The sequence below is a fragment of the Amblyomma americanum genome, chromosome 2, assembly GCF_052857255.1.
Source record: "Amblyomma americanum isolate KBUSLIRL-KWMA chromosome 2, ASM5285725v1, whole genome shotgun sequence".
Classification (NCBI taxonomy): Eukaryota; Metazoa; Arthropoda; class Arachnida; order Ixodida; family Ixodidae; genus Amblyomma; species Amblyomma americanum.
In genome coordinates, this window is record NC_135498.1 from 179,195,640 (window position 1) to 179,215,193 (window position 19,554).

At 46.3% G+C, this 19,554-nt stretch overlaps 1 protein-coding gene and 1 long non-coding RNA gene across 2 annotated transcripts; one reads left to right on the forward strand and one right to left on the reverse strand.

Annotated features, from left to right (window-relative positions):
• Nucleotides 1-360: 360 nt before the first annotated feature.
• LOC144120269 (solute carrier family 22 member 7-like) lies at nucleotides 361-1,971 on the reverse strand. Its single transcript, XM_077652666.1, has one exon. It carries the CDS (start codon nucleotides 1,969-1,971, stop codon nucleotides 361-363), a length of 1,611 nt encoding a protein of 536 aa, XP_077508792.1.
• Nucleotides 1,972-14,590: 12,619 nt separating this feature from the next.
• On the forward strand, nucleotides 14,591-19,262 carry LOC144119328 (uncharacterized). Its single transcript, XR_013312334.1, has 3 exons — nucleotides 14,591-14,645; nucleotides 15,742-15,798; nucleotides 19,173-19,262. It is a non-coding gene; the product is annotated as an uncharacterized LOC144119328 (long non-coding RNA).
• Nucleotides 19,263-19,554: the final 292 nt, after the last annotated feature.

A 19,554-nucleotide genomic window follows, 5' to 3' on the forward strand; every position in this document is an offset into this window, starting at 1 on the left:
CAGCCCACGCACACTCAAATGCATTAAGCCAACATAATACAAAAACTATTCGTGAAATGTTGCGTTTAGTGTAATGCGCTTGTATATGAACATGTAGCATAGAATAAAAGCCTAGAAAGAGCAAAAAATTTGATTAACCGCACCAAGTAACATCAAGATAAGGCCTGCAAACGGTATCGCACATCCACAGCATAAATTACTCCGGTGGTGCTCAAAACATACACCCTACTATAACATAACAGGCTAATACAGCATGATGTCCGCAAATACCGGGTCCATGCTTTGGAATCTGGATGACCGAACACTGCCACGAGACTTGCGGTTATATTCCTTCTTCGAAGGCAACGAATCCAGCGTCTTCTACATGTAGTCCATAGTGTCCATGGCACCGGCAGAAGACAAATGGCTTCCTAGTGTTTGCAGCTCGGACGTGTGCAGGAAGGTGAGCTGAGCAAGCAGCATCATAAAGAGTGCAGTTCCAGCTAGGGCGAACAGCACGTCGTTGTGCCCAATGTCTCGCTGCACTGATAACAGGACAGCACACACACCTCCCACGTGGCCGAAGCCGAACAGCCAGCATATTGTGCCGCAACGCACACGCGTAGGGACCATTTCCAAGACGTTCGTGAAGATGAGGACTTTCACCACGTATGTCAGCAGATTGGCTAAAAGGAACGACAGCGTAGTTAAGTAGCCATACCCGAATTCGAAGCTCAGGCTTATCACGCAGGCGATGCCACCGACCGCTGGCACTGTTGCGGCCAGCAAGCGTGGCGGTGAGATTTTTGTGAACAAAGCGTATAAGAGGATGAAGCTTGCGTGGTTGGCTTCGCTTGAGGTCCACTGGAACCAGGCAGTTGTTTCGGACGCTACAAGGGCCTGGACGGCCAGCATGGAGTACTGTGTAAAAGTAGTGGAGAACGATAAACCAAGCATCACAAGCGCGCGGCGCTGCACTGCCTTTGCTTCAGCTGCGTCACCTGATGTGATCGTGATGCGCTTTTCTGTCCTGAGAACCTCTGTCCTGAGCCTTTCTAGCATGCAGGCAGTGCTGCAAACTGGAAAGTGGTTCTCCGTGGCCGCGGCGATCATCAGGACTTCAGCTCTGTCCATGTGGTTCACGGAAACGCACCAACGTGCTGACTCGTGCACTGCGGAGACCGCGTACAACGTGAGGAGAGTCGGCGAGAGAATGAAGATCTGCATAACAATCCAGTTCATCTGTCGTAGTAGCCGTGCCACGGCAAGCCACACCTCGACCATCAGCATGCCGGCGATTATGGCAGCGCATAGGTGCCGGTTCCTGTTCTCGTGCTTCGACTCCTCAAAGAGCAGTGTGCAGGAGAGCACCGCGACCGTCGCCACGCAGCCAGAGTTGAGGAACCTGGAGAGGACGTATGCCTGGTATGACGCTGCGCAACATCCGCCCACTGTGGCGATCTGCAGGACCGCAACCGCTGAGAGAAGTACAGGCATCCGTCCGACCCGATCCGCCACGAGGCCGACTGCGCTCATGGCAATCAGTGAGCCGCCGAAGTAGAAGGTCTCCGCCAGAGCTCGCAGCCGCTGTCTAAGGCAGACCAACTCCCAGTAGCTTATGATGGTACATCTGTCCTGCTCCGGGTCGTAATCCCACTTGTCGCAGCTCACAATCCGTGTGTCATTTGGGTCGCCCGGGTTTTTGTAGACGTTGCATCGGCTCCAGCGGCCATCAGCTTCTAGTGGGATGGATGCGTTCCTCCAGGAACCAGCAGACATCGATTGGCCCTGCGGCTGCTTGCACCAGTGGTCAACGTCGCCGGAGATGAGAGGAAAGACGAGAGTGTGGCACTGCAGTACACATACTGAGAAGATGGCAAGAATTATGAAACAGCGCTGAAAATAACCGTAGCGGAAGACATCGCCGCAGTCATAGCAGTCGCTCGTCACTAAGTCCACCTTGCTCAGCCTCCATCTTGACAAAAGTAGCATCTTTGAGGCTAATAAGAAATGTAGTTGCCTCGGCACAAGCTGAACTGCGGCCGTTGCTGTTGTTGTTGTTGACCTCACACAATGGCACATACCCACAAGGGGGATTGGCCATAACCAGGCGGTGACTATTTAAATGACCAGTTGCATGTGGTAAGCATGGGATGACCTACCAAAATTTGGATCGCACATTTTTCGTAGCCGAGGTGGTTGCAGGAGGTTAGGGGGGTCATACAAACTAAAATTTAGGCAAAGAAGGGGTAGGGATTACTATAAGAGGTTGTAAAAACCGAAATACAGAAGCTGATAATGGGATGGGCAGGACGAAAGCTCATGAAGGTAGACGTTTTGATTCTAGTAGATAATTTTGAACGGCAGAGCAAACATTCCCATTGGTATGGCCAAGCATAGAAGCGCCAAGATACAGAACAACCGCAGAAGACAGGCGCAAACTGAGATTCTGTATTGGAACTTCTAATAGTCGCCTCCTAATCGATGAGTAGCGACGGCAAAAAAGAAGAAAGTGCTCTATTGTTTCCGGCTCCGCACAATACAGACACAATGGGGAGATCGCCAGACCAGGCCTCTATAGGTAAAAATTTAGTTGCGGCACTCGGCAACGAAGCCTCGTGAAGGAAACTTCAAGATTGCGCGATCGTCAGACTGAGTTTCTCCATGGGAACACTAGGTGCTGGAAGTCGTCCAAGGAAGTAAGCGCTGATGCGCCCAATTCGTTCATTACAGTGTACCGTCGAAAGCGTGCCGCCGTGATGTAAGCAGTTGTTGGAAGCGGGTCAGCAATCGGTCCACTCAGGGCTGCCTTCGCTAAAGCATCAGCTGATTCATTTAATAGAAGACCCCTGTGCCCAGGAACCCAAATAAATCGAATTGATGGGATGTGTGGAGGGATCAGGAATTTTAGAATCCGAATGAGCTGCGATTCAGTGGACGCCGAAAGGGAAGTGCATAAACATAACGAGTCCGTAATTATTATTACTGCTGATAAAGAAATTGGTACCTTGCGCAGAGCGAGAACCACTGCTAGAAACTCAGCCAGATAGATAGGAGTGAAATCTTGGAGACGGAGAGAAAAAGACCAGTCAAGGGACTGGGAGTAAATACCTACACCTGCCTTTTCTGCACACACCAAGCCATCAGTCGCAATTGCAACATGTGAGCTGAAGGTCGACAAATATTCCTGCAACATACCATTTAACCATGAGAAAGGCAGTATTTTGCATTACGTGGAGAAATGTCATCGTAGATGATAGACACATTTGCAGGGATGGACCGCACCGGAACAATTTCAGGTATTCGCACGTTGAGTGGGCCCGTCTTTTTTTATTGTCGCAGTCTCAAGATGGGCGCGTGGCTACATCGCTGAATGAGCTAAAAGCTCGAATTAATTTAGAAATCAGATTCACATCCTGATAGATTCAACTGTGGCCTCAAAATGGAAGAACCTGCAAGTCCATGCTGCACTAAATATTCTGCGTTCTTTTTCACCGCGATGTAGGTGTAGGTTATGTTTATCGCCACCGTGTTGTATCGTGGGTTTTAGTTAGGTTTCCGTTCAATGGATTTCCTCGTGTCTTGTCTTTGTTGATGTGTACTTTGTTACTGGCTATTATTTAACACAAGACTAAGGGTTATGAAGGTTCGTTTTTATTTATTTATTTTTTTATTCATGCTGTTAACCAACTAGTGCGGGTAACTAAAGGTTAGGAAACACTGTACAAACACAATTACAAATACGACTCTCTTTGAAAAAAAATTCATTCACAAAAACAAAATTACAAATATACACCCCGTTTGCGCAAAAATGTCCTAACACCTAAGACAAATTTTTCAACTTCAGTCTGCTCAACAACAACATTTGGCAATTGATTCCACATTTCAGTCACATCTGGAAAAAATGAATACCGGTACACATCGCTATGTGTAATCATAGGTTGTATTACTCTACTATGGTTTTTCCGTGGGCAACGTTTCAAAGGCGATCGCACATAATATTTCCTTATAACACTAAGTTGCCTTGCATTATCTGAAAAAAAAAACATTTCAATCTGTGCTTTTGTCTTCTCATTCCTATTAATTCCAACTCAGATTCTTGTAACATTTCTGCGACCGAATCAGTGCGGCGATATTTTAGAACATATAAAACGCGATGCAATCCGTTGTATTCTTTCCAGTTTCCCTTTGAAATACTTTTATTTGGGCTGTGTACAGCATTCTATATTTGGCCTTACAAGTGCCGTGTAGGCAGCCATTTTAATTTCTCTGGTCGCATTATTCCGCTTTCTCCTGAGAACACAAAGCTTCTGGTGAGCTTTCAAAAAGACGTTTTCAATGTGGCTGCGGCAATCAACATTATAATTTATCGTTACACCCAAGTACCTGAAACTGTGTATCTCATCCCAAGCATTCTGAATGATATTGTAATGAATGTTCATAGCATTCTGCTTTCTTGTTAAAATGTGTGTACATGGATTTTTGCAGTTTATTTCCATGCCCCATATCAGGCACCGTGAGATTAATTACTGAAGACAGGTATTTATTTTCACCTGATCTTCCGGGCAACCAATAGGACAATAAATTAAAAATCGCCCGCAAAAAGATTGATCTCAAGAGGCGATTCAAAGATAGCAGTAATATCATTTATATAGAACAAAAAAAGTGTGCCCAAAGCAGAGCCCTGCGGCACCGCTCACAGCACTTCACGCTTTTCTGATGCGCTCTTTCCTAATCTGATCACGATTTTCTAGATATGCTTGAATCGACAGTACGGAATCGGTATCCCTGCGACAAAAAGGTGGTTCATCGTTTCACTCGACGAGTGAGCTTCGTCTCCGCGCCCCAACTATACATTTGCGACGATGAAGGTACATACATCGCTATGCCTACGTTCACGACCATGCCGAAATGTTTCGCCCAGTTTTGTATTCGGATAGAAGACACTTCTCGGTAGCCAATAATTGTAATCAAGACCTACTGCACTACACACCTGCACAGGTGGCGGGTTCCTATGGAGCACCGTGCGCCATCTTCCGTTAGCTTTTTGGCCGTTGAGCGCGTTCGGCTGCCCAATTCGTCTTCTGTGATCATTATCATCATCTGCTGTTTCTTCCGTGTAACTTATGCACATTTCATTTGCCCTTGTTTTGTTTTCCTTCTCAACATCAGCAATTAAAATAGCCATAATGTCTTTTTCCGCTCTAGGACAGAAAAAAGCGTCTTTTCTTTTCCTCCTTCCTTTTCATTCGGCACAACCGCAGCTGGCACAGATAAACGACCGATGCTGATTGCGCAGACAAATGATAACAATGTCCTATTTGAAACAGTAATGGTGGAGGCCATGTTGGACAACGAGGGAGACGCGCAGAGAACTCACATGTGGCTGCAGAAGCTGTGGCGGCGGCGCTTCAAGGGAAGAAGGTGAATACGGTAGCCAAATTGACATTATTTGAATCAAGACCTACTGAAATACGGACCTGCACAGATCGCTTGCTCCGTCGCTCAACGCTGGTAGCGTTTCTATCCCAGCGGCGAAAGGCAAGAAATAGGGCATGTGCGCTGGTGCATCGCCGTCTGTTCAGGTCTGTACTTCTGTACGCCATAATTAAAGTAATGTTATTTAGGCTTCCGTAACCGCCTTCTTAATCCGACCGTTGCAAGCCTATCCTCAGTCACATGTGAGTTCTTCACGTCTTTTCCTCGTTGCCCGAGACCGAGCGCCGCGCACAAGGAGGGAGCTGCAGAACAATTAGCCACATGTATACCAAGTCTCATGCAACTAGCTCTAGTGCGTTCCTCATCTTCATGTTACACAAAAGATATGGTGTTTTCAAGTTTTCTGAAGTTGCCTTGGCAGACATCGTTCCAACCTTGTGTTCTGCGTTTACCGTGGCTCGAAGACACCATAACATAATCTATAAGCACCGGCAAGTAGAACCGGCGCGCATCATAAGCTTATTTCACAACTGAGGCAACATGAGACGCTAAGCGCCTAGCCATAAATATTTACAAGAGTAACGGAAAAGAAAATGTCTAGTGTATCCTTCAAGTGCACGGCACCAGCAGCTGCCCTTTCTTTCGATGCGCAGAATATGGCGTCGAATGGTTCAGCGGCTTCGCCGACGGGAAGGCAGTACATGCCGTCCCATCAGAACTGGCGTGCAAGATCCGAAATCTGCAATCTCTACTCATCGATAGAAATAACAGTCAAGCGATCTCGGTTCATGCCATAATGAAGAGAAATTAAGAAAGTGCCAGGAATATTTTTTTTAATATTTCAGAGGGAAACTAAAAAGCAATTTGAAAATCGAGTTGCATGTGTACGGCTACGAAGTCCGCTTTGCGACGGCAAGGGAGCACATAGCGGATTGACCGGAACGCGTTCCAAGGCGAGGCCAAGCGCAACCCAGCCTTCGTGAAGCTGCGGTATGCTCACAACTTAATTTTTCATAAATACAAGTATTCCACTGTTCATCACGAGATAACTTCGAATAATCCCGAAACTGTCTAATGAGGAAGCAGCAATGTTGAACACTAGCCATCCCCGCCGGTTTTTCCATGGCCAGACATTTATTTATTTATTCAAGTTACCCCTAAAGGCCCTCCAGAAGAGGGTATTACATACGGGGGGGGGGGGGGGGGTTCTGTAGCCCGAGGTTCTGTAGCCATAGTGGTCACAAAAGTTCAGAACGTATTTGGCGTTGCACAGGGTGAGTGCTTATCCGCGGGGCAAAAAAGATCGTTTCTTACCTGCCACTTAGATGTTGAAGGAAGTCGCAAATTATTTTACTAGGAAGGCAGCGCAGCCAGCTGCGAAGGCGTTGACCAGCGCAGCGGGCAATGATGCCCCTGATAATTATTCCTTCATCAGGAATATTACAGTATCCATCCAGGCTTGAGCCATCCCAACTCGTGCAACAAATGTCCTCATCTACAGGCAGCGCTTTCATCGTAGGCGACAAGAACCGGATGAAAAAGTTTCCCAATGCGTAGCAGCTCTCCGAGACTTTGTGAACACACGCAGCAACTCCGAATCCGAGGAAATGCCACGCGATCAGTTTTTAGCTGTTGTCACATCCCAGCGCGTTCGATAAAGGCTGTTACTGGAAGGATTCACCTTGTCCTTCACGACAGGCGGTCGCATCGCAGCACAGCATGAATTAATGGCTACCGGTGCGCAGGAATTCAGCGGAATAGTACAAGTCGCCCGTGCTTCTGCAAGTCAACTTCACAACCGGCAGCACAGGCACCAGCTATTTCGTCAAGCTGAAGGCTGCAACGAGCACCACATACATAAACAACAGCAAGAACAGCCCAGACAGCTGCGAGGGACCAGACATTGTTTGCGATTTGGTTCGAATCTGCGCATCGCTTCAGGCCAGCCATACGGAAAAAGGGCTTTCACTGCTCCAGAAAGGGACACTACCGGAGAGTCAGCAATAAATACGTGTCTTTAATGCACGGGTATAAAGAACAAGCTTCGGGACAAAACTTCATTCACGACTCACCTTTTAATCTACTCTTCATTTCGAATAAACAAGGAATCAAGTCATTTGTTTATATCCAGCTGCAAGTATACCAAGCTACTCTCAAATTCCTGGTAGATTCAGGATCCTTAGTCTCTAAAATAGAACGCCAGAAAAACACAACACACAAGCAGCCCAAGTAAAATATTTTCCCAACGCAAGGCTCGGTCAAGTAGCCCCGGTTGTAACGCCACTGGATTATTCTAAGCGCTTTATACAATTTCTGGTTGTTTTACAGAACAAATGACATTTAAAGAACGTACGGCACCTATATTGTTTTATTTTGTGCATGGCGGTACTACGTTCATTGGACTCGACGCTGTCAAAGCTCTCACCCTACCTATCACAGGTGCAAATTTACAATGTTTTTTACCAAAGTCTGAGAACAAATACTTCCAGTGTCGCATCAAGACTGCATACGTACTTTCATCAAAAGTGATTGTGGTGGAATCAACGCTATAAAGAGAGGACATGCTTGCGGGTCTGCCAGTAACCACCGAAAGACGAGTGAAATCCAAATAAAGGACGCCGTGCTCTTTCATGTAAACGTGACCGAGTATTCTCCTAACTCAGAAGAGTGACAAGCCGGGAAGCATCTTCGTCAAATCGCTTCAATGGTGGAAACACATGGAACTTATCCAAAGCATTTTCTTCGCCTCGTTCCAGTACTTTGTTCCCTGATTCATGTGAAACAAAAGAAAGTGTCTTGTATTGAATTCCAGTGCTGTCGTATGGCAGTTTTTTTTTTGCTCTATCTATTTTTGTTTTTTTTTTGTTTTTCCTGCTTTTCCCATGCTCGTGTGTATATCTTACAATCCACTTCCTGTTTGGGCCTGTGCAAAGGCCTGCAGTATTGTTAAATAAATAAAAAATAAAATAAATGAGTCACCTCAGTCGACCCTCCTTTAAGTCATGTTTTCAAATGCTTCATCGGTTCTGACTGCGTCCGCTCGTCGGCAGTTTCATCGACAGCCTCTAGCGCCTCCATGACGGGAGATGATTGCATTCAGTGATCTGTTGTGCTCCGCTCATTGCTGTGACAAATAAAGGCAGTTCATTCAGTTCGTTGCTCTTTACAAAATCCAAGCTCCACACCAATGCAAGCCCACTGTGCCTAGGGAGGCACTACAACCCCTACCGTGCCCTGGAGGCCCACCGACAAAGTCAAGACGTCAGCCCAGTGACTACCACCGCGGAGAAATGCGGTAAAGTATACCCTTTGTCCGTAAAGTTGCGAGACTGAGTCCATAAAAAATGCCTTTAACATTTAAATCATTAGTGCAGCACCCCTTCGAAATAGTCTCCCTTGCTGTCTATTCACAGCTTCCAACGATTCTTGAGGTCTTGGAAACAATTGGAAAACGTTAGTTTTGGCAGGGCTGCAGCACCTTTGACGTTGTGTCTTGCATGGCCTCCACGGTCCCCATCCAGCGACCTTTAAGGGCTCTCTTCACACGAGGAAACAGGAAAAAATTCTTTGGGGAGAGGTCTTGCGAGTGTGGCGGATGGGGATGTACAGCAATGCTGTGTTTCCGAGAAGTTTTGTCACGCTGAGAGCAGTGCGCCGCCTTGTGTTATGGTGGAGAAAGCTGCATTGTTCAGATGCCCTTATGTCAGGGCGACGGTGTCGAAGTGTATCATGCTTGTGCTGGAGCACGCAGATATAAAACTCCTGATTTACCGTCTGCCCTTGGGGAATGAACTCGTGGTGTATGACTCCTCTGGCATCGAAAAACTATCAGCATCGTCTTTGTTTTGGTCTTCTGTCAGCGCACCTTTCTAGACGCCGGAGAGCTTGCGGACCGCCATTCAGAGCTCTGTTTTTTTGTTTGAGGATCGTATTTAAAACAACATGTTTCGTCTACAACAATGATGCTGTCGACGAATGCAGCATCCTTCTCTGCCTCGGAGAGCATATCAGCGACTACTGATGCCCGCGTGTGCTTCTGGTCATGTGTACGGGAGTGCGCCACAAGTGTGGCATTCAGCTTTCGTTTCCCCAAGTTTTCGCACAAAGTTTGGTGCCATGTTTTCTTACTAATGTCGAGAGCATCTGATATCATGCGGATTGTAATGGTGCGGTCTTGCTGTACGATTTCCCTTATCCGAGCCACGTTGTTTTCATTCCGTGAGGTTGGAGGGCACCCCTGCCTTGTGTCGTCTTCCACCAATGTTCTCTCCGAAACGAACCTCTTGTGCCAGTGGAAAACTCGCGCCCGCGATGATGTCTCTTTGCCGTAAGCGTCACGAAGGAACTCATACCTCTGTGTGGCTGTCTTTCTAAGCTTCACACAGAATTTTATGTTTACACGCTGTTCGAGGTGAACGTCCATCTCTCCACATTCACTCACAGTACAATGCGCAATTCCATTCCATTCCAAAAACCTTCAGTTCCATCAGAAGGGAGGCCCCCTACTCCCTACCCCCGGCACGCCTAGGGGGTAAGGGCCGGGACCCCCGCGATTAAAGGCAATCAAAGAGTTGCTGGCTCTTCGCGGCCTCCACCGCCAGATGAATGGCTTGCTTCTGCTTGACGGGTTCCGTGCTCCACAGAAGGGTCTCTCAGGCTTCTCTACTATAAATTCCTTCGTTACCCCCTGTGGAGTCTACACATTCCCAAATTACGTGATCGAGGGTCCCCCTCTCTCCACATTTTTTGCACTTATCATCTATGTCTTCGTCTTTGAGGACGTGCGGTTCCCAGACCGGATTAATGTAATTTCCTGCCTCTAATCTGCGCCAGATCGTCGCCTCTTTGTTTTCGAGCTCTCTGTCTGGTGGAGGGACTAGTCTCCTTTGAAATCTTTAGTTTTCAGTTATTTCCGTGTAATTCTGCAGTCTCTCGTCTAGTTCTTTGCAGTCGGGCGGTTCTGCTCCGGCTCGGAAGTAGAGATCTCGAGCCAGAGCGTGTGCAGCCTCATTGTCCGGAACTGACGTGTGAGCTGGTGCCCATACGAGGCTAATATGCCTGTCTATCTTTTCTCCTGTTAGTATCAACACCGCTTCTGGTGCAAGCCTACCTCTACCATAGTTATATAGGGCCGTTTTGCAGCCGCTAACTATGAATTTTGCTTCTGTCCCTACGCAAGCAAGCGCTATTGCAGCTTCTTCTGCTGACTCCGGATTGCGGCTGCGTATGGTTGCTGATGAGACTGCCTCACCCCGGCCATCCACCACAGAGGCTACCGCCGCCCCCAGCTTGCCACTCGCCGCGTCCGTGTATGCTACTGTTTTCTCATTTGCCTCGCTGAAGCGCCTGATTAGCGCCTCAGCTCTCTTCTCCCTCCTTTCCTTGTGAAAGGTGGTGTGCATATTCCAAAGGAGGGGATCCACCCTAAGTTGTTCTCTAATTATTCTTGGGATGTCCTGCTTCTTTTGCATACCCCTGTCTATTTGTAGTCCTACCATGTTTAGGATAGCCTTACCTCTGCTGGATTGGCTAAGTCTTTCCAGCTGGGCTGTTTTAACAGCCTCGGCGATTTCCCTCCATGTGTTGTGAACTCCCATTCCTAAGAGTCTTTCGGTTGATGTGCTTATGGTTATACCGAGTGCTCGCTTGTAGCATCTCCTGATTATCGAATCTAGTTTGTCTCGTTCCGAGGCCCGTAAATTAAGGTATGGTGTGGCGTAGCTCAGACGGCTAATAACGTAGGCCTGCACCAGCTTAATTAGGCTCCTCTCTTTAAGCCCTCTGCCCTAGAGGGCTATTCTCCTAAAGATTCATATGACCTGTGCCGCATAGCCTTCCAGCTTCTTTATAGTCGCATCATTATATCTATTGCTTTGGATATGGAGACCAAGAATCCTGATCTTGTCTACCTTGGGGACCGGTTTGCCCTCGACTGTGATGTTAAAGTCATTGCTTTGTTTTAGTCTCAGAGATATAGGGTTGTACACCAGGAGCTCTGACTTCTCTGGTGAGCACGAGAGCCCCCAGCTGCTGCGTAGTCCACCACTATATTCGTGGCTTCCTGCAGCTTGCTCTCGATGTCAGCGTCGCTACCCTGGATAATCCAAACGTTTACGACCAGTGACAACGTATTTTTCTACGTGTAGTGCCATCTAGCAGCTGCCACAGCAATTGACATAAATTGCTCAAGTTAGCCCGAGAAGATGGCGCTACACACGCACGCACACACACACACACACACACACACACACACACACACACACACACACACACACACACACACACACACACACACACACACACACACACACACACACACAAACAAACATTTGCTTTCGGGAATCATTTCTTGAGAAGAAAATAAATGAGTCTCGTAACTTTAGGAGAAAAGTATTTACCAATAGCTTCTTGACGTGCTATTTTCACTTATGTAATATTCATGTGAGAACAATGCGTGATTTTCTCTATCAAACATAAACACTCATACACCACATTAGGCAATTTGATGCTACTCGAAATTTGATGAACAGATATCACTTATTGAAAGCTTCGCAGCTGAAAAGGTTCAGCGCATTTACAGAGAGCAGTCAATATCAGCCGCGGTGAAAATTTGTGACAGCGGATCTGCTGGTTTGTTCTGGTCTCTACTACAGTCCGCAAGAACCCTGATGCTTTTTTGTTTGTTGTAGTGTTTCCAGCAGGGTGCTTACTGGTTTTCTGCTGGTCCCAGCAGGTCAGCTGCTGGTTGTACGGGTTCCTGCAGCGCACATACTGTTATTCTGTTGGGGCACAACTTACCGCATTTTGGATTTTACTTGTTTCAATTCCGTGTCTGCTAGTCCCAACGGGGAGCGAGTCAGAGTATCGCCCGCAATTTTTCGGGTTCTGTTCAGGTTGACACTTTTCGGTTTTACTTCCGGGTTTGGCTCCTGAGCGGCATTCTATTCCGGATACAACCGGTTCAAATGTGTTCAGTACTAACAAAAACTTTGAGCTTAGATAGGCCTGACCCCTTTTAAGATTTTTCTGTGACATCGGTATGTAAAAGATAAAATGGCAAGTTTCTTTAATGGAAGATGTTCTAGCTTTACCCACTTTAATTACTGTCCGCAGCAACAAGAAAAGAACTCACAGTAAGACTCGCAAAATCAAAATGAACTCAAACTTAATGTAAATCGCTGTGTATTCGCTGGAATCCAATTGATGAGGTACGTAACGCGAAAAGCTGGTGAATTGTACATCTACAAAACCCTCCAGCTTCAGCAGTTATTCATAAGAGTATTTAAATCCATGTAAAAACAGAACCACTTTATGCCCTCTCAAACAAACTTCCTAAAACCTCGAATAAGCAGCGCGTAGCAACGCCATTATTTCCAAGGCGAATTCCCAATCTTTCAGGCTGATACCTTTATAAAGTTCATATAATCGATCAATCATCCTGCTTGTTTACCTTGTTCAAGAAAGCTGAATTGTACATTATGTAACATATTTGACTATTCTTCACTTCCCATTGACACATTCGATTCAGTGCCATAGAAAATGCGTCCGAATCTTATAAGCTATAAGCTATTTCACGTTATAAGCTGTAAGCTATTAACGTTATAAGCTATTTCACGCTGGTACGTGAGGGCTGGCTATGGTTGCACGTGGCAACTATGGTGGTGGTGGAGGTGGCAGTGGTTTTTTAATTAAAATAACAGAAAAAGGAAGGAAAAGGTTTTTGCTAGCCCCGGCATCTGCCATCTATACTGAAGCACCTGAGCTGGGGCAACGGAAATAGAGGATAGCAGGGAGAATGGAGAAATAAAATTAAAGAGGTGAGGGGACAGGAAGAGAGGATAGGGAAAAAGTAATATATACAAACTATTTACACAATAAGAAATGTATCCAGGTTGGTCGCGTGATTTGCTCATTTTAGAGGAATTAAAACACACGCAATAATGGTCCCGCATCCAACTATGGTGCCCGAATCTCTTTCAAGTGACTTTGTCTCATTTTGCTTCTGTTCAATGGAAAAAAAATATTTGCCGAAACCTTGACTAAACTCGACCTAGAAATTTCCTCTTTGGGAACAAAATTTAGGAAAGGTGAAGATTCAACCAAAACAAGAAAGAAAATGAAGCCGATTCGAAGAAAGCGGTCAAGAAACATTCAGTACGTTAGCAGTCGTATTAGCATGGCGGGTGGGTAAGCTGGCAAGAATTAGGCGCCGACGCAATCATGGCGACGAATTTCCAAGGTTTGTTTGTGAAATAAGCTCTTGTTGTTATTGAGGACATAAACCGAGATCGCCATCGCACCGTGTTCGTGAACGGAATTAGAGGATCACATCCAAATCTTGGAATCAGATCGCGTCGCAGCCACATATACACCCACTGCGATTGCACAACACGTCTTTATAAAAGAAAACCACGACTTCCAGGCAGCTCACCTTTGGATATTGATTCCTGTTATAAGCTAACATGCAGAAGTTTTGTTGTACTATGAGGGGAATACAATATTCGCCATATATGGGGGGCCCGTTGTACTTATTATGTTGTGTTTTCTGTGCATTTCTTTCTCTCTCACTGCTAAAGCTGTCACTGCTTCGTGCCAGGCCGTCCGAAATGTCTGAGAACTCCAAATCATGGGCCATTTCTCTATTCCTTATACGAAAGCTAGTGCATTGAAACCCGCTGCTAGCCTACGCTGCACGTGGCAGATTTCTGGCCCAGAGTTCATTCCACCCCTAGCCAGCTCAGTACGTGAGGAAATATGTGGGCACTATTTAAAAATATCTGCACTGATGCATGAGATGACACTTCGTACTCTTCATGCAGAGATGCTTTGAGCTCTTTTGACATGGCCTAAATTAAATGTGCCAGTCAAGACCTGTTTTCTAGGTATATTGCTAGTTAGCAACTTCGGTAACAGCTGTAGATAGTCTCCCGTACTGCGCTGTATAAAAGCGGAAAATTCCTAGTCTACCGTTGGTCTCTTATCATACATGACCGGATGGGTTCATTCTTTCGTTACTTTATGCATACTAAACTCTAGTAGACACAATTATTCCTCTTCAAAAGCCATATGTAAAATATCTACGAAGTTGGCAGAACTAGAAACTGTCGCAAGCCTCGAACTGACGCGTGTCGCGGTGAGCTGTTGGATAAAAGGCAGGTTGCTGCCGCAGGTTTTTTCATCCTGCACTGAACTTAAGGGTGACCCGCTTCGCAGCAACATCTTCAACGGTGAGAACTTCGTAACATCAGGGTTTAGAAGGCTTCGCTACTCCATGAATGTTAACTGCACTGAATGATGAGAATAACTGTGCATGCTTTGTTCCAGAAAGTTCCCAAGTTGTCTCAGTCATAGGTTCCATAAGCACGCAACGAACACAGAACGACGCAGCTGCACATTTCACAACGTTAGATTGCGCCGAAGTGAAGTTATTCCAGGTTTCAACGAACAGGACCTGACGTAGTACCAAATGTGATGGCTAAGAAAGTTCCACGCTCCGCTCAGGGCCAGAAACCTCAGGGACTTAGTAACCTAAGACCCCGGATATGAACCGATTTCATTTCGGTGAAACTTATCTCAACAAACCTGCAATCAGTGAAAAGGAACGGTCTGCCAGTCCTTTAAAAATCGTGTATAGACATTTTATAGGCTAGAGGCATCTATAGGCTTCTTACGGGCTCTATTTCCCTCCTATAGACACCTCTTTTTGCCTACCCTGTCTATGGTCGGTCTGTAGACAAAAGTCCACTAAAAGTGTATAGCCTTAATCTATAGATTAGTCTGAAGTCTACTAAAAGTGCATGGCCATAAATCTATAGATTCTCTATAGACAAGGTTCTAAGGTTCTCTTCATATATAGAAGTCTTTAGACAGCCTATAGATTGTCTCAAGAGCTTTTTGTGAAAGAGTGGCCACTAGATAGCCAGCTCTTCAAAAAGAATGGAGTTCACTCTCTCATTTCAAGTGTAAAGGGTTACAGTTGCCCTCAACGAGTCAAATTTTTTGTGGACCTGAGCACGAAAAGCCTTCCAAATTATACAAACCAGCGTGGAGCTCCGCATTTTTGTATTCCGCCAACGCATTTGAATAATTCCGCAGTAGGCGGAAATTTACTCTGAAATCGTAATTTCAGAGAAACACGGCTTTCAGAGAAACACTTGCTCCGAAATAGCATAACCAATAGAGCGATGGTTCTTTGTAAAAGTGCTCTTCTTTCAGAGAATAGAAGTTTAATACAAGTGGTGTTTATTCGAACAGATGGTCCCCATTATCACTACATCGACTTGTACCTAGTCTCCTCTCACCACAGTCTTTTCATATCGACAGCCATGCAGCTGAAAGCACTCCTTGTTGGCCTAGCCATCTTCGGCTTCCTTTTGACAGGTAAGTTGCCCCATTTATACAGAGGTGCCATAATTGGCACAAGCGACCAGCTATTTTCTGTTATGTCCTTTTCACTTTCGGCACGACCGACTGAAGTAGAAGCGCTTTCTGCAGCTGGGCATAACCTAAAGGTTCCGATTATGGGCCACTTCGCCCACGATTTATTAGGGACCGAACACAAAAGCGGCTTTGCACTATAATTTTTCTGCGCGTCCTAAGGATTCCAAAGGGTTCAAATTTATCCTAAACCCTCAACCCGAACACTCCAAGCTCATGTAATAATTTCCAGTGTGGATACTCTTAAGTTGCTTTGCTTGTTTCACCACAATTTTTCTTTTCACACGTCAGCAGTGGTTTCGGAATTAAAGTCAATGAGCGTGTTTCAGTTTCGTAGATAACCCTTTAATTACGGCGGAAACGTACCCACTGGTATTTCTTTTCATATAAGGGGACGTCTCCCAGTTTCAGCTTCAACAAACAGTGGCACCATAAATTCAAGCGACGCTGCCAAGCTGCTGCCATTTCGGCGAGATCATGGAAAGCCCTATTGATTGACAAAAATTAACGCGTGGGTAACTCAATAGAACCAGAGTTACTAAGTCGAGCGGTGACGTATGCAAGCGGTGCCTTTCTATGTAGATTCCACCGAGGTCTCCTCAGCTATATATTTATGACGCAAAGCTCTGTAGTCCGCTGCAAATACAGTCCCCTTTACTGTTTTTTAATTGTCATCTATCCCATCACTTGTTTTGGTATATGATTAATCACCCCAATTAGCTGTGATATTAGGATTACGCTTTATCACTGTGTTAGGTATAGCAAAAGTTTGATAGAACATTGATATGTGCATCAGTAATCTCACTTTTCTATTCGTATTTGATTCGGTTTCTAGCTATACGGTGTTAGTATTCTATTTCGTAGAAAACGTACACTATTCGTATTTGCTTTGCTTTCGAATAGCTATGTTTGCACAACCCTACAAAACAAGACCTTTTGCCGAAGCTTTGCCTAGCGGACTCAGGCTCCCATTAACCAATCTTTTTTATTTCTAATATATGGCAGTGCGAGCCACGGCGGTGGGCTCAGTGGTTATGGCGCTCGGCCGCTGACCAAAAAACACGGATTCAATCCGGACCACGGCGGTCGCATTTCGATGGAGGCTAAATGTTATAGACACGTTTATTGTGCGATGTCAGTGCATGTTAATGAACCCCAGGTGGTCGAAATTTCCGGATCCCTCCACAATGGTATCCCGTTAGACTCATTCGGTTCGAATCATTAAACCGCCATAAACCATAAACCACATGGCCGTGCTTTTTATCGATTCATTCGGGTCATGTAAACAAAGAGCTTTGTTTTGTGGACCTATAGAATTGTTATACGTAAATTGTGAAATGTAGCACATCGCCCAGCACACCTGCACTTTGAACGACCATGTTGTTGACCTAGAAAAGAAACTTGTATTGACTTTCATGCTTATACGCCCTGCGTGAAGCCGATCCTAAGGCAGTCGATAAAATGATAGCATAATAATGGTATTAAAGGTAACAAACCAGCAACTGACACATCTTATTATGAAGTATTGCGTAAAATATTTCGTGTTTATATTCAGCTCAATTAAAAGATCCCTCACTGCGCGTTAGAGGCAGACGATACTTTAAATAACAAAAGTTACTCCGGCATTGCAAAACCGCGGAAATAAGAACGCATCAGTGCTATAATCGCGTTGACAATAACATTTACGCAGATTACAGGAACCTGCACCTTTTTGCAGCCGGCGAATGCACCGTTAAAAAAATTGGCATATCTGAAGGCTACGTATGTTGGTTAATGATGCACCGTCCCGACCGCTAGGGGGCGCCAAGAGGGAAACTTTAACGCACGTGTGTGTTTTGCTGCCCTCGGTCCTCTCTGGCACTCCGTCACCTGCGGCCGCGGGGATCTAAATCGAGCCCCGATTACGTCAGACCTTTAGTTTGATAAGTTTACTTTTATTTATTTCTCTCACACAATGTGCGAGTGTGTTTGAACTGCGGTGTCTGCTCGAAAAACAGTGGCCTTCATTAGATTTTTATCTAGCTATTGGCTTTTGCGGACATTTCGTTTCCTTCCCATGTGCGCCACTGAATTCTCAGCCGATTTCCCATACTGAGTATGTCCCGCTCGTCACGAAAACCCAGTTACTACCTGGCCTTCTTTCCTCATTAACGCGCAGTACGATGGCAAGGCACCAGGAGCAGGTAGTCAATCGACTCGGCTGGTTGCAAAGACAGCATCCCAACGTGGCTTTTAATATTCTGCACGGCAATCAGAGCATAGAGTAAGGTTGGGCGTAACTTTCGCGTGACGGTACTTTCATCTGATTCATCGTGCAGACTCTGGAAACTGTGTTTCGGTCAAATTCATGAGTCCTTGGGTCATTTCATCCCGATTTCTCATGTACCCCTACGAAAGGATGTTGTTGGCCGCTTAAGGGACGTGTGTTGACACGAGGCCATTGCCACCGGACCTAATACCAGAGAGTTCGCCAGAGGCTTGCTAAGCTCTACCTGCAAATCGGGTGTAAACATCCTAAGCAGCGCGGGTCTCGACTCACGGCTGCGGTCCGACACATATGTGACGTGCTTGTATATATCGGCAAAAGAGCTACTACAGGGGCTAGTTGGAAATGCTGTACATCCTTGAGCGCTTCGTCCGGTGTGTTCGTCCCTTTCTGTATTTTGCTAGCGCTTACCAACACACTCAAGGATATATCAGCACTTTTCTTACTTCCAGCATGCCATGCCCCTCTTTCCTTGCTTCTCCCACCTTCCGCAATGCAGAGTTATTCAGAGAACTATTACAGCCTTTTACAGCCAATGCCGTTATATGGAACTTTCCCTGGCGAATGTTCCCCTTGCACGTGTAAACTCCGCCTATCGTAAACTGTGCAGGTCATTTACACTTCTGTAGGCCTCAAGCGCAAAGCACCTGCAGCAGCATGACGACAGCTATCACCGAAGTTGCCACGTTGTGCAGCAGAGCGTAAACAATTGATATTTCTTATTCTTAATAAACCGTGTGGTTAAATTTATTGCCCTGAATTCGACAACAGCAGCGACGCGGCACACCGAACATTACCGGCCACAACTAAGAGTGAAAGGCCGTTAGGAAGTTCCATAAACGCCCAGCGGTCGTGGCAGTGGTATGCTACTGCCTCGGAGGTCAGTGCTCTGGAGCCCCGTAGAAAACAACAGATCCGAAGTTTGCAGTCTGTACAGTCCAACGGCGCTAGTTCACTCTAGAAGCGGGGTAGCTAACACGGCTAATTCCAAGCCGTTTCGAGCTCTAGCCGGTTTGGCGCCACCTGCTCTTTCCGCCTGGCTTGTTTTCAGAGAGCGGAGCCGCGCCTGCTGTCGATGCCGCCTACGCCGACGCAAGGGCAGAGCCCCAGGCCACCGAGCGCGTCGAGGAGGGACCCCAGGTTGCGGAAGGCCGCATCAGCGAGGCCTGCATGGCGTCCCTGTGCGGTTAGCCCCGTGCCTGCACAACTTGAGTGTTCGCACAACACCCGCCAGAGATGTTACCGAGCAAACGCGAAGACAGCACCCATGGGAAGCACTTGGCTTCGGCTGAAGGGTGCTGCGATCGCGTAAGGCCTGCTAACACCATTGCTGTGAAATAAAGGAGTGTTACGAAAATTCAAGCTTGTGAGGAAACCTGCTCTCGATAGCAGAGTTGAAACGCTGGATTTTTGGCATTTCTTGAGTAGGTGGC